The sequence below is a fragment of the Euprymna scolopes genome, chromosome 12, assembly GCF_053919585.1.
Source record: "Euprymna scolopes isolate OS-2025 chromosome 12, ASM5391958v1, whole genome shotgun sequence".
NCBI classification, from domain to species: Eukaryota; Metazoa; Mollusca; class Cephalopoda; order Sepiida; family Sepiolidae; genus Euprymna; species Euprymna scolopes.
Window position 1 is genome coordinate 151,429,492 of NC_136493.1, and position 12,803 is coordinate 151,442,294.

At 29.8% G+C, this 12,803-nt stretch overlaps 1 protein-coding gene across 45 annotated transcripts in view; it reads right to left on the reverse strand.

Annotated features, from left to right (window-relative positions):
* Positions 1 to 12,803, reverse strand: part of LOC145291553 (phosphatidylinositol-binding clathrin assembly protein LAP-like) — a 343,700-nt gene that overhangs the window by 27,160 nt on the left and 303,737 nt on the right. For 13 of the 45 annotated variants that reach the window (XM_080137591.1, XM_080137588.1, XM_080137586.1 and 10 more), the window contains 2 exons: positions 11,384 to 11,428; positions 4,542 to 4,589 (listed from right to left, as the gene is read on the reverse strand). The exons of 24 other annotated variants lie outside the window; for them this stretch is intronic. In XM_080137591.1, coding sequence (XP_079993717.1) covers positions 4,542 to 4,589; positions 11,384 to 11,428 — 93 coding nt within the window. The remainder of the gene's footprint in view (positions 1 to 4,541; positions 4,590 to 11,383; positions 11,429 to 12,803) is intronic. 8 more of the 45 variants (XM_080137597.1, XM_080137596.1, XM_080137585.1 and 5 more) reach the window with 2 other exon arrangements.

Here is a 12,803-nt window from a genome sequence, read left to right on the forward strand (position 1 = left end):
CACAAATTGCACCAAAAAAACAAAACAAAAAAAAAACAAGGATCCCCTAGCTGAAATTATGCATCACCCACCATATTCTCCTGACCTCGCACTAAAAGACTACTATCTTTTGAGAAGTTTTTCAAAATCATTTGAGTGAATTAAGGCTACCTTAAAAAAAAAGTCTAAACTTTTACAATTTAAAAACCTAGGAAATTGTATGAATGTATCATTAAAAAGCTTATTAAGAGATAGAAATAAGTTGAAAGAATGGAAAAGGCATTAATAATTAGTATTTTCACCAAGTTTGGTCAAGCGACATGGATGCTAGGTTGTAGACAAACTTGCTTTCATTCAAAAGCATAATCTTTCAATTTGATCATGAAAAGGAAGTATCATCTAACTTTGTTAAATGAGAAAAAATAATTGAGGATTTCAGTTTCTTGCATTCTCGTACAAATTGTCGTTTCATATTGTGGTCATTTCACACACATAACTTGGTTCATTAATCTTCCAAACTTTTGGGAAGAATCCATGTTTTTGCATTGTATATGAAGATGCTTTCAATGTATGTTTTGAAGATCAATCGTGTGACTTTCATTAGAAACAAGCCAAACAAGCATAAAGAAAATAAACCCACTACAGATCAACCGCAAATAAAATGGTTTAATGCAATTATCGGTGATATATCACGGAAAACACTGGCATTAAACTTGTGCAGGATAATTTACAAAATCAAAAACAAGCTTTAAACCATCTGCTCAATGAGGAAATCTTGGAGTCTTCCCTGTAGACTATAACACTTTTCTTGGTCCTTTTCCTAGAAGCAAAGTGTTTTATACGTTCTTAGACTACATTCTATTTTTTTTGTGTTTACAGTCAGTAAAAGAGAAGTCCTTTTGGATGGAGGTAATTTTTTTATTTTTGTACCAATTCAGAGTGCCCCTTTTGCAGGAGCTAGATTCCTCCACAGTAAAAACCGACCTTGTGTTTAACTCTGTCCTCATATGGAGACAAGCAAATAGGAACTACAAGATGGCCGTCTTCAAATGTAATGTTAACAAATGTCAGAAATCATCTTGATAGCTAAACCAAATCTGCTTATTTCATACACCAGTTTCAATTGTGGCATAAAATACACAATTAATCCATCTAATCAATCGTTATTCTAAAGTGAAAACTCCTTAGTAAATAAATGTAAGATGTTGTCAATTGGTAATTTTAATCTAAGTAACAAATATGCAATCATAATTGATGGCTAATGAGGAGTGCAGAAAAATTAGAAAAGCAAATTAAAACTTCTATCCATTCAGCAGAGTTTCAACAAAGCTGGATGGAAACATAATTGGTATGATACTCCTGGAAAAAGATCCAAAAGAGTGCTCGATTATTAGGGTAAGAGCATATATATATATATATAGAAAATAAAAAAGGGAACAAACCGTATTATGTGTTCACCAACGTTTCGTCTTTATTTCGAGACTTCCTCTGGGTGAAATAAAGACGAAACGTTGGTGAACACATAATACGGTTTGTTCCCTTTTTTATTTTCTCTATTTTGTCGGAATACTATTTCCATTATTTTCATCATATATATATATATATATATATATATATATATATTATGCAAAGAAATAAAAAAACAAATAAATTACAGTTAGTTGTTTTGTTTATAGAACCCATTGGATATTTTTAACAGGAGGAAATGAAACATGGTAGATATGTTTTTCTTTTATCAATCATTCACAAAATGGGAAAATATAATAAAGATGTCTGTTATTTTAATATATATGTATCATTGATTAAAAAAAACAGTCTCAATGTGAACTTTTGCCCAATATATATATGTAGTGTACAACCCTGAGATACGGCATTAAAAATTAGTAACAAAATGCAGTACAGTATATAATACACATGTGTATAATCAAATAACATTATAAATGACACCGTAAGGTGGGGCAAATACCGTAACCAGGGGCCGGAAAAACATCGTATTCAACATCATAACATGACCCCCCCCCCCCCCAAAAAAAAAAAAAAACGTATCTCAGGGCCACCATATCCTGGGGTTCTACTGTGTGTGTGTGTGTGTGTGTGTATATATATATATATATATATATATATACATACACACACACACACACACACAAAGTGCCTCCTATAAGTTTCCAAACTTTTTTGTACAGGCATTTAAAATTGTCAGACTCTTGAAAATTCAGTATGTTATTGCTATACATCTTATGAAATGACTGACCAATTTTTATGATTTCTCGTTCAAATGAACAACTACAGCAGGAATTGGAATACACGCTACTAAAACCTAATTGTCACAGCTTGTGAATTTAAAAAATAGAACCTGAGCATGAGGACACTTTAGAAGAACAAGAAAATTGTTTTAGACTTGGAAAAAAAAATGCCACAGAAACGTATGGAATGCTTCAGACCAACTTGCATGGATCTAGCATCAGTTTTTGAGTGGCATAAGAGATTTAAGGAAGGCAGAGCGTCTGTGAAAGACAATGAGAAGTGTGGAAGGAGTAAGGAAGTTAGAATACTAGAGTTGATTGGCCAAATAAAGAATTTCATGGATAAAGACTGCCATGTGTCTATAGAGACAATAAGTACACAATAATGTCACCCTGGGAACTGTACACACAATTATTTGCGAGGAACTGAGATGCGTAAAATTTGTGTGAAGTTTGTTCCAAGGGTACTCCATCTTTGTCACAGACTATTTGACCAAGATGATCATCAAAACAGTTCCTCACCCTCCCTATAGTCCAGACCTTGCTCCCTGTGACTTTTTGATATTCCCTAAGCTCAAGGAAAACCTCAGAGGCTGTTATTATGAGACAATTGAGGAGATGAAAGAGGCTGTGCCGAGGGTCATTGACACGCTCACACAAGAGGATTTTCATGGGGCCTTTCACAAGTTGCTGAAATGGTCCAATATCTGCATTGCAGCCAGAGGAGATTACTTCGAAATGGACTAGAGTTTTATGTGTGTACAATCAATAAAATTGTTCATACAAAAAGTCTAGAAACTTATTGAAGGCACCTCGTGTATAAGGTATGGACGATATTTGTTCACAATTTTCAACACCTTATTTACGCATATTTTTTATTTCCATTGTCAATCTTCTCTCCATTAAAACGGTGACCATTTCCATTTACTTTTTTCTTTTTATAGAATAATTGATTACGGACAATTTTCAACATCCATATTTGTGAAGACAGTTCTGCTTGAAATTCACATGTCAGAGAGGCAAAATGATTTGACTTCCTCGGTGTCAGTAGGAGGATTATAGAAAAACTCAGAAAGGAATTGAAAAATTAAAGATTCAACTACAAAACAACATCAGAGAGAAAAACTGCAGAGTTTATTGCTGCAGGACAACGGCAAACCTAACAAGTTGATGCACGTTATTGAATAGTAGAAACGTGTCGATGAAAAGCTCATTAGACTGGCGGTACATAAGAACATTTACGACAAGATGAGGAGGTTTTGTCAAATGCAATGCAAGAAAAGCAACTGAAACGAATAAAAAAGCTGTTTAATAATAATTTGAAACACCCACCAGAGCAGGAAATGATGTGGCTCTTCTCAAAGAAGAAACAATTCTACCATGATCAGATCAATAAGTGGTTTGTTACCTTACCAAAAGACATGCCTACAGTCATGCAGATAAAGTTTCCAGTGACAACCACGATCTTTAGTGTCATCAATAGTGACAGTAACATCATTCCACTCCACTTTTTTCCTGGGGAGCTCAGGCTAAACATCCACATTCTAACCTTACTGTTGGAACATTTTGTTGAACTGCGATCCCCTCAACTTATTTGTGTGAACATAGTTGAATGAAACACCAACAGATCAAACTCAAATGCAGCAAACAAGCTTAAGGTTGGGATCATTAAAACCTTTGTGGATATAAGTCAAGAAACAGTGATGAAAACCTCTTGCAGTCTTGAGGCTGTCAGCACAGCCAAAATCATTTTGTCTACACAATAGGAAAATAAAAGAAGTTCATCCTGAATGTCAAATTGATCTTGTTGAAACGGACCATTGTGTGTGAATTCAGAACTTTTATTTGAAATGAAAAAAAAAAAAAAACTGATCCAAAAGAGATAAGCGTTCAAAATACGAAAAAGGTGGAACTCTGTTATTTCCTCTGCATTGACTTGAACATTTGATTTTCAGTTTTTAGTGAAAATGATGCTTGCAATAAAAATACACATACTATGCATGTTTTTGAGTTTTCAATAGGAGTCGGTTGACTATTTTTTACTATTTCTTTTACGACAAACTTTTTCATAAAACTATTGTACTGACTTAAAAACTATCCTTACCGATTGATAAGCACACAAGAGAAAAGTAATAGAAAACAAAAAGTCACAACACAGACTGCTGCATATTAGTAAGTGCACTAATACAAAAAACTATAAATGTAAAGTCTGTGTTGGAGGTGGGGGAGTAAGAAAATGAAGGGGGAGCAGGGGTGGCTAACACACACATAAAAAAAACAATGTTAAAACTAGAGGGCAGGTGAGTTGTGTAGTACCTGGGTCAGACTTGGTACTTAGGGCAGGACTGGTTCGACCCTGCAAGCCTGTAGGAACAAATAGAATATGGCATGACAATTAAGAAAAAAAATTTTTTTTAAAAACAAAGGTTTAGTAATGTGAGAACCAACAGAAGTGGAAGGGTGGGGGCTAGGATTTGTTTTTAAAGAAATATAAGTGTAAAAAATATTTTGAATATAATTTCAAAAAATCTGTTATTAAATTTGGAAAGGTGAGAAGGTTTCTTAAAAAGAAATTAAAAAAAATTGAAATTAAAAATTAAAGATATATACCAACAGAAAAAAATAGCCAGGAGAAGAATAAGGAAATAAATATACCTAACATTTGAAAATTGAGTCAAATATATATATCTTTTTTAATCAATAAATTAATCATTTTTTTGTTTATTCCTATATATTATAATAGTACATACGTTTGTGTGGTTGCATCATATATTAGTTGCAAGAAATCAATAAAGTACTTGATTTAAAATATGTTATTTAAAATCTATACATTACAGTATTTATTTGGTGTGCAGAGGTTTCATTATTATGTTTCTGAAATAAAAATCTTGTTACTATCAAGTCTAATCATTAGTATCTTCAGCAGTCAAAAAAATTTTGAAAATGAAGAAAAACATTTTTTCTTCATTTTCAAAGTTTTTATTTTACTTTTTTATTATTTTACTATGCAATGATAAAATTTCAAATCTGGAAAAACTTTGGACAAAAATATAAGAGAAGTGAGATGCCCTTTCACCTGAGTATTGCGGCAGACTAATTCAAGGAGTATCCAGAAGATTGCAGGCTGTCAAATTGCAGAGGGACTATGCTACAAAATATTAATTCGTTCATTGTGTTCCTTTTGTATTTGTATTGCAATTATGTTGTAAACTTCATTTAAATAACAATTTTCCATTATACAGATTTTCCTTTTGCCTCCTCAATTTGAAGTTAATTTTTTAAATTGATGTGAATACTAAGATACTTCAAGTAAAAGTCAAATATGAATAGGTAAAATTATAGAGGAATAAAAGGCGAATCAAATGAAGTATACGTTACTTAAACAGTTACATTCAATTTAGCTGAAATTTGCAGTTTTTGAAAAAATGACAAGTGTGAACTTTCTTTTTGGTGCCACTGTATATAATACATAGACAAATACATAAAGGGTGCTTGGCAAATAAATGGCATAACTTTGGAATTATTTTCTGTGCAAATAATGAAAACATTTCCCATAATCGCACAACAAGAATCACTTGGTTTCCAAATCATAAGTCATTGAAACAAATATTGATCAACATTCTTTATTTTAAACATCTATAAGGTATAATGCGCGTGTGTTAGTGCATTGTTATTTCTACATATGGGATAAACACTATTGCAGTGACAATATCACAAATTAAACCTGGGATCAATTTTGCCATCTACACCAATAAAATCATGTAAATAATATCAAAAATAAAAATTTTGAGGATCAGAAGAAAAATTAGCCTTTGTTTGCAAAAAGTATCAAATTTAATCTTATATAAATTTAAACTTTTTAGCCTCTAAATAAAATTCATTTCAACAGTTAATTATTATCATTTAAAAAAAACGTTTTTGTAAAACTTTATCTCTGAATATTAACAAAAATAAAAGCCTTCTGACCTTCATCAAAGAGACAAAGCTACTGGTATCACTTATTTTAACTTGTGAAAATCCATAACCATTGTTTGGTTAGAGTTGGATTTTAGCCAGAGATTCATTCAGAAGATCTAGTTGTTATACTGAAGCAGTTAACCCCCCCCCCCCAAAAAAAATAGCTGCCAAATTTTATTGATTAGTTTTGTCGGACTTTGCAACTGATGACAAGACAAAATAATTCACTATATTAATTTATTTGAATTTTTTGCAGATTTTTTTTTTTTTTTTTTTTTTTTTTACTTCAATATTTATTTTGCAAACATTTATTTGTTTTCTAATTTGTGTGATTAGTCCAGCATGCAAATTATCTGTTGTATAAAAGATAATTTCTTCAACAATTTTTTTTTTTTGCATATGCCATAATTTTTGATTTGTAATATATTTCATTTCAGTTTGATTTGTTCCTTTAATGCTACCACTAATTCTAAGTTGAGGCGGCACCCTCTCCTCCTGAAAAAAAAAAAAACTCCAGAGAAAGAGTAGTTGCTACTCATGCTTAGTTAATAGTAGAGTTAAGGGAGGATTTTTATAAATTGTTGAAAAATGCTAATCTTTAATTATGAGAAAATCAGAAAGCAAATTTGCAAAATAATCTATAAAAAATGTAATTTAACCTCCAAAATCCAAAAAACATAATAGATTATTTTGCCCATTTAGATTTGATTGGAAAGTTACATCAGAGCCCTACCCGCTTTTTATTGACTAGCTGCTCTATTGTTTGAGAGTCTTGTATGTTCTGCCAATTCATCCATAGCTAAGGTAGGCAGATGAAAGATGCATTCATATTTTTCATACGTGGACTAGTGCAGTCAAGTGAACATATCAAAACGATATAATTATGCAGACTAGACTCAGCAAACAATTTTAACCCAGTTAGGATCTCTTGCACACATACTAATGCACTTAAATGCTTGGGAAAGGTATGAACCCGCAACTTCCTACCAGCTAAGCATAAAATAGCAGATTGTCTTCGATAAATAATTGAATTTTAAATAGATGTTGATATGCTATTAAACAACCCAAATAATTTAACACACACACAAATTTTCAGGAAGACAAGAAAACAAAGACAGAATTAATTATTCTATAAGAATGTAATTCTGTGTTGAATATCATCATCATCACCCTTATACATTAAGAACGGTTGTATATTAAGTAGAAAATATGACAAAGTCTATAAAAAATATGGATCAAATAGATTTGAGGCACCCTAGAATGATCAAAATCTAAAAGGATTGTCTCAATGCTGATTTTTATCGCTTATGATAAATGATTTTTATCGCTTATGATAAATTTTTTTCGCTTATGATAAATGATTTTTATCGCTTATGATAAATTTTTATCGCTTATGATAAATGATTTCTATCGCTTATGATAAATGATTTCTCCTGCTTATGATGATTTTTATCGCTTATGATAAATGATTTCTATCGCTTATGATAAATGATTTCTATCGCTTATGATAAATTTTTATCGCTTATGATAAATGATTTTTATTGTGAAAATTCCAACATAAACATTTTTTCATACAATCTTATATTCTTTTGATAAATGTATTTCAAATTGTGTGAGACCATCTCTGCACAACGTTTTGTTCAAATAAAAGTTTTGTAAATAATGAATTATGAATAAAAAATCTCTGAAGTTTACAAACGTAAAAGTTTTGTATAAAAAAAACGTTAAAAATGTGCAAATTGCAAAATATGCTTGGCCTTTTGGCAAGAATCAAAATGTATTATTTGTTCTGATGCTGCACTTGATTTTTTTTTCTTCTTAGTTTATGAAAGAAGTCTTTCTAGACTGAGGCAATTTTTATTACCAATCCAGAGTTCCCCTTTAGAAAGAGCTGGATTCCCCCCCCCCCCAAATTTTAAAAACCAACGTTGTATCTGACTTTGTGGGGAGACAAGTAAATAAGAAAATATGCTTGTAAATAAAATTATTTTTTATGCTATAAGAAAACTTTTGTAAATATCCTTGCCGTTTCCAAATGCATCATTTGGGTTGTTGCAATTCAACTCCATTTGATATAGAAATGTGTACACAAACTTTTCATCATAACTGCTTTATATTAGGTGATTTTTTTTTAATGCTTTTTTTTCTTTCTTTTTTTTGCACATATCTGGGCAACTGGATTCTAATTGTTTTCTGGTTGCAATTTTGTAACCAATTTTCCTCAGTCTGTTGAGAATATTAGCAAATACTTTGAGTTATCAAGTGAATTCAATAAGGCCACCAATTTTTGGTTATTACCAATTCTATTCTCATAAAATTGAGCATTCTTTTGTCATAATTGTTTGAATCACACCATTAAGTTTCATCGGTTCAGCAAATTCAATTCTCTTTAATTATATATGTGTGTGTGTGTGTGTGTGTGTGTGTGTGTGTGTGTGTGTGTGTGTGTGTGTGTGTGTGTGTTTTGACTTAACTGTCTGCAAAAAGACACTTAGAAAATTCGTTTATAAGAAGACTAGAATGTTTCAAGATGCTCAGATGGGCAAGTTCATTCTGAGTTATGATTGATTGTTAGCTCAGGAGCGGATAATCCTATATAAATATTGAAATAAAAATTTCCCATCATCAATAATGGAGCCCTTTATGCTGGTATGCATCAATTTTATAAAAATTTCTATAGCTCTACTGGCATTGATTTAAGTTCTGAGTGGAAAATTGGTACAGTTCTCCTAAGCAATGCACAATTAAGAATTCTAGCGAACTTAAATAATATCTAACATTTAAATCCATCTGAACAGGAAGGAGAACAAGTCTGGCACTACTTGGAGCACCCATTTTGTTCAGAATGGAGAATAACTAATTCTTTCACATTGAACTCATTTGTAGTAACAAGGCTCTACTTTGCGAATGAAACGGTTGCATTTGCGAGTGATTTTTTAAAATGGTGACTAATAATTAAACGCTCATCTTTTGACGACTGTCTTTCACCGACACTCTTGCAAAGCTCACTGCTGAGTGAAAAATATCTTTCCAACTTTTTTTTTTTAATAAAACAAGCAAAGTCAAATTATTTAAACAATAAAAGGTTTAATAAAACAATATACTTTTTTTGTTTTTTAACAAAGGCTGTTTTAAAAAACATCTGAGGAAATTCAAATGTTTATACCTTCAAGTATCAACATAAAATTTATTGTATATTTAGAATCGCACTTATTTAAAAAAAAAATACAAAAAAATCTTTATCTACGTACTCGTCATGGAACAAAGATGTCTTATTCTAAAAATCATGTAGGTTTGACTAGTAGCTTTTCTATTTGGCAAGTAAACGAAAATATTTAGTTGTCAAAGGTCAACTAAAGATAAATTTGTCCGTAGAGCCCTGAGTAATAAATAATTTGTGAGCCTGGTTTGTTAACACTTGCGATCATGTTAAAGATAAACGTACATTAAAATCAAGATATAAATGATACTAAACATTAGGTATAAAAACTTTATTCGAATTTTGATCAAAATCCATTACGTGATTTTCATTAAAGAAAATGTTTAAAATTAAGTGGTTTTAAGAAAGGAAATCTTGCTTTATTTGTGTCTAATGACTTTGGATCAAATTTAATACATGATTATTAAGTGCAAAGTCCTAAATTTCAATTTCCCCTTAAGATTCCTTAAGCTTAAGACATTTTTGATATTTTCTAGATTCAGAATCATGTAATAGATTTTCATCAAAATGGGAATAAGAATTCTAGACAAGGTTTTGTAGCAGCACATGTTGATTTTAATCGTCATAAAAGGACATAATGAAAAATTCTTCTGTTTAACGGAATTAATTTTACAGGTTTTCTTCTATTTCATTGACGCGTGCGTATGTGGGTGAAAAAAAAAACAAAATGGCACCTGAAAATAAAAGTAGGTCCATTTTTTTGATAAATTGTTTAAGATTTTATTTCAAGCAATATTCACTAGAGGAGCAACATAAATATTCAAGTGAAATTCTGCACAATCAATTACTATCAAACTAAATGGAAGTTAACAGTTTTTTAATGGCTTTTGTTTTTCTATACATTTTAATAACACGAAATATGTGCTTCCAAATTCTTTAGTTCTGGTATTATGTTTGTGAGAAAAAAAAAAAAATCCATTTTAATTCTTCTAAATAATTGAAATTTAAACAAATCCCTCATCTGTTGCTTGGTTTTATATTTCTCTTGCCCTCCCCCAATCTATGTTGTTTTAAGCAGAATGTCTTAACAGATATGTCACAATTTATGAATCTTGAATGAAATAAATAACGCTAGTGATTGTGATTTAACAAGTTATGAATAGTCTAGTTTTACTATATATTCAATGAAATCCATACATTTTTTTTTTCGATAAAAAAAAAATGCTTTTTACATAGAGAATAAAAAGATACTTTAAAAAAAAAAAAGTTTAAAACTTCCAATTTATTTTTTTTTGTATGTACATTATCATTTTGTCTTTTTTGAAAGATGTGTTCATCTGACAACGATTTTGTTAAATTGAGATTTTATTCAAAGAATATTTAGCTGAAAATTATTCTTACAGTAAGAACAGTTTGAAATAATAATTTGAAATGATTTAGATTCTAATATGAAAAAAAAGATTAAAACTTTCAATTTATTTAAAAGAAAATCCTTAGCCGACAATCATTGTTATATAAGAAAAAAAAAAATTTGTTTTTTTTTAAATCATAAAAAATTACACTTTTCAATAAACAGATATATTTGATTTATTAAAAGTATAATTAACAATGATTATTTTTACAGAAGAGATAATTTTCATTTAATATTATTACAGCTTACATGTAGGATTTCAAACAAAATATCAGTAAAAGCAAATTGTGAAGAGAGATGAAGAAAGCAAACATGGAATGTTCACGTGATCGAACTGTAATTTTGTAGTTGATTAAATCTCATTTAAATTGTAACAATTTTTTTCTCTGATGAACAGATTTGAGATAAGAGCAAACAATTTACTCAAGCAAACCTTGGCTTTTACTAGCTACGTTTCAATCTTGGACTAGAGAATTAATAGTGATAAAAATGGTGAGAAAACAAAATTTAAAAGGTTGAAAGAGTTCTGATGGGACAGTGGGGATGTATGGGAAAGAGGAATGTGGCAACAAGAAATACAGGTAATGATAAAACTAATGTCCTAATACGATAGATCAGTGTCCACTATACCTGTGTCAAGAGTATCCATGAAAGTAGGAGTGACACTACGCTGAGCTGCAAAAACGAAACAACCATCAAGTAAAATCAGTTGGGAAACTTCAGTGAAAAAAATAAAAATAAAAAAGTGCACATCAAAACAATCTTAAATTTGTTTTAAAATGGTTTAACAGAATACATTCAGATTTACTTTTAAAGAAATATTATTACATTATATTAAATGTTTACATTTTTGTTTTAATAATTCTTTCAGGAGGTCAGATTTATCTTTACAGAATATTTGTATTATATCAGACTTTATTATATTATTAAAAACAAGAAATATTAAAAACTTATTCATATACCAATAATTTTGTGTAAAGTATATATAATATTTACCTTCATTGAACATTAGTAGGCTGAAGTTATTTCTGCTTCGTATAACAAAGTTTTTGAAAAGCAAAATAAATTTTTATGTCCTTTAAATTTTTTTTTAATCATAATATACATTTTTATGATTAATTATTAATTTTAATTTTTACTGAAGTATTTGACAATGTATCTATTTTGTGATTTTTATTTTCTTTTGCTGTTGATTTTTGATTGCATTGATAAAAATTTTGTATTAAGATAATTCAAGATTAATTTTTTGGATTCATTGTAGGATTTAAAATAAACACTACTACGAAACAGGTTGTGAGTGCTCTTTATTTGGAACTTTATTGGAAAAGTGATTTAAAGTGTCAATGTATATATTTTAGATAAGATTTTTTCAAATGTTTAATATAATAAAATCTATTAGCCAATGGCAATGTGCATATATCAATAAGAATTTAAGCCATGTAAATTGACTCAAATATTAAGCAACCTGATTGACATTTCTATAATCGAGCATTCATATATAGTTGCAAAAACCAAAACAAGGAGAAAGATAACATATTCATATTTTTTTCGAATATTACAATTGCTTCGACATCAACCAGACAATTTTTAAATTTTATGTTATTGAAAAATTTTCGTGGTAAACATCTCATCAGATAAGTTGAAAAAAATACAGGGTTAATACGTATCTAACACATTTTCATTCTGTTGTTAACTGTATGTGCTTTTAAGTTCTCCAACATCGGTTGTGGATTCATTAAAAGCACGATGAGACTGTATACACTGCTTGATGAAAATGTGTTAAGATACGTATTAACCCTGTATTTTTATTCAACTTATCTGATGAGATGTTTACCACGAAAATTTTTAAATAACAAAATTTAAAATTGTCTGGTTGATGTCGAAACAATTGTAATATTCGCAAAAAATATGAATATGTTATCTTTCTCCTTGTTATGTTTTTTGAAAGTGTATGTGTGTGTGTGTGTGTGTGTGTATATATATATATATATATATATATCACTACACTAAATAAAAATCCAAACCAAATAAAATTAATTTGATGAAAATT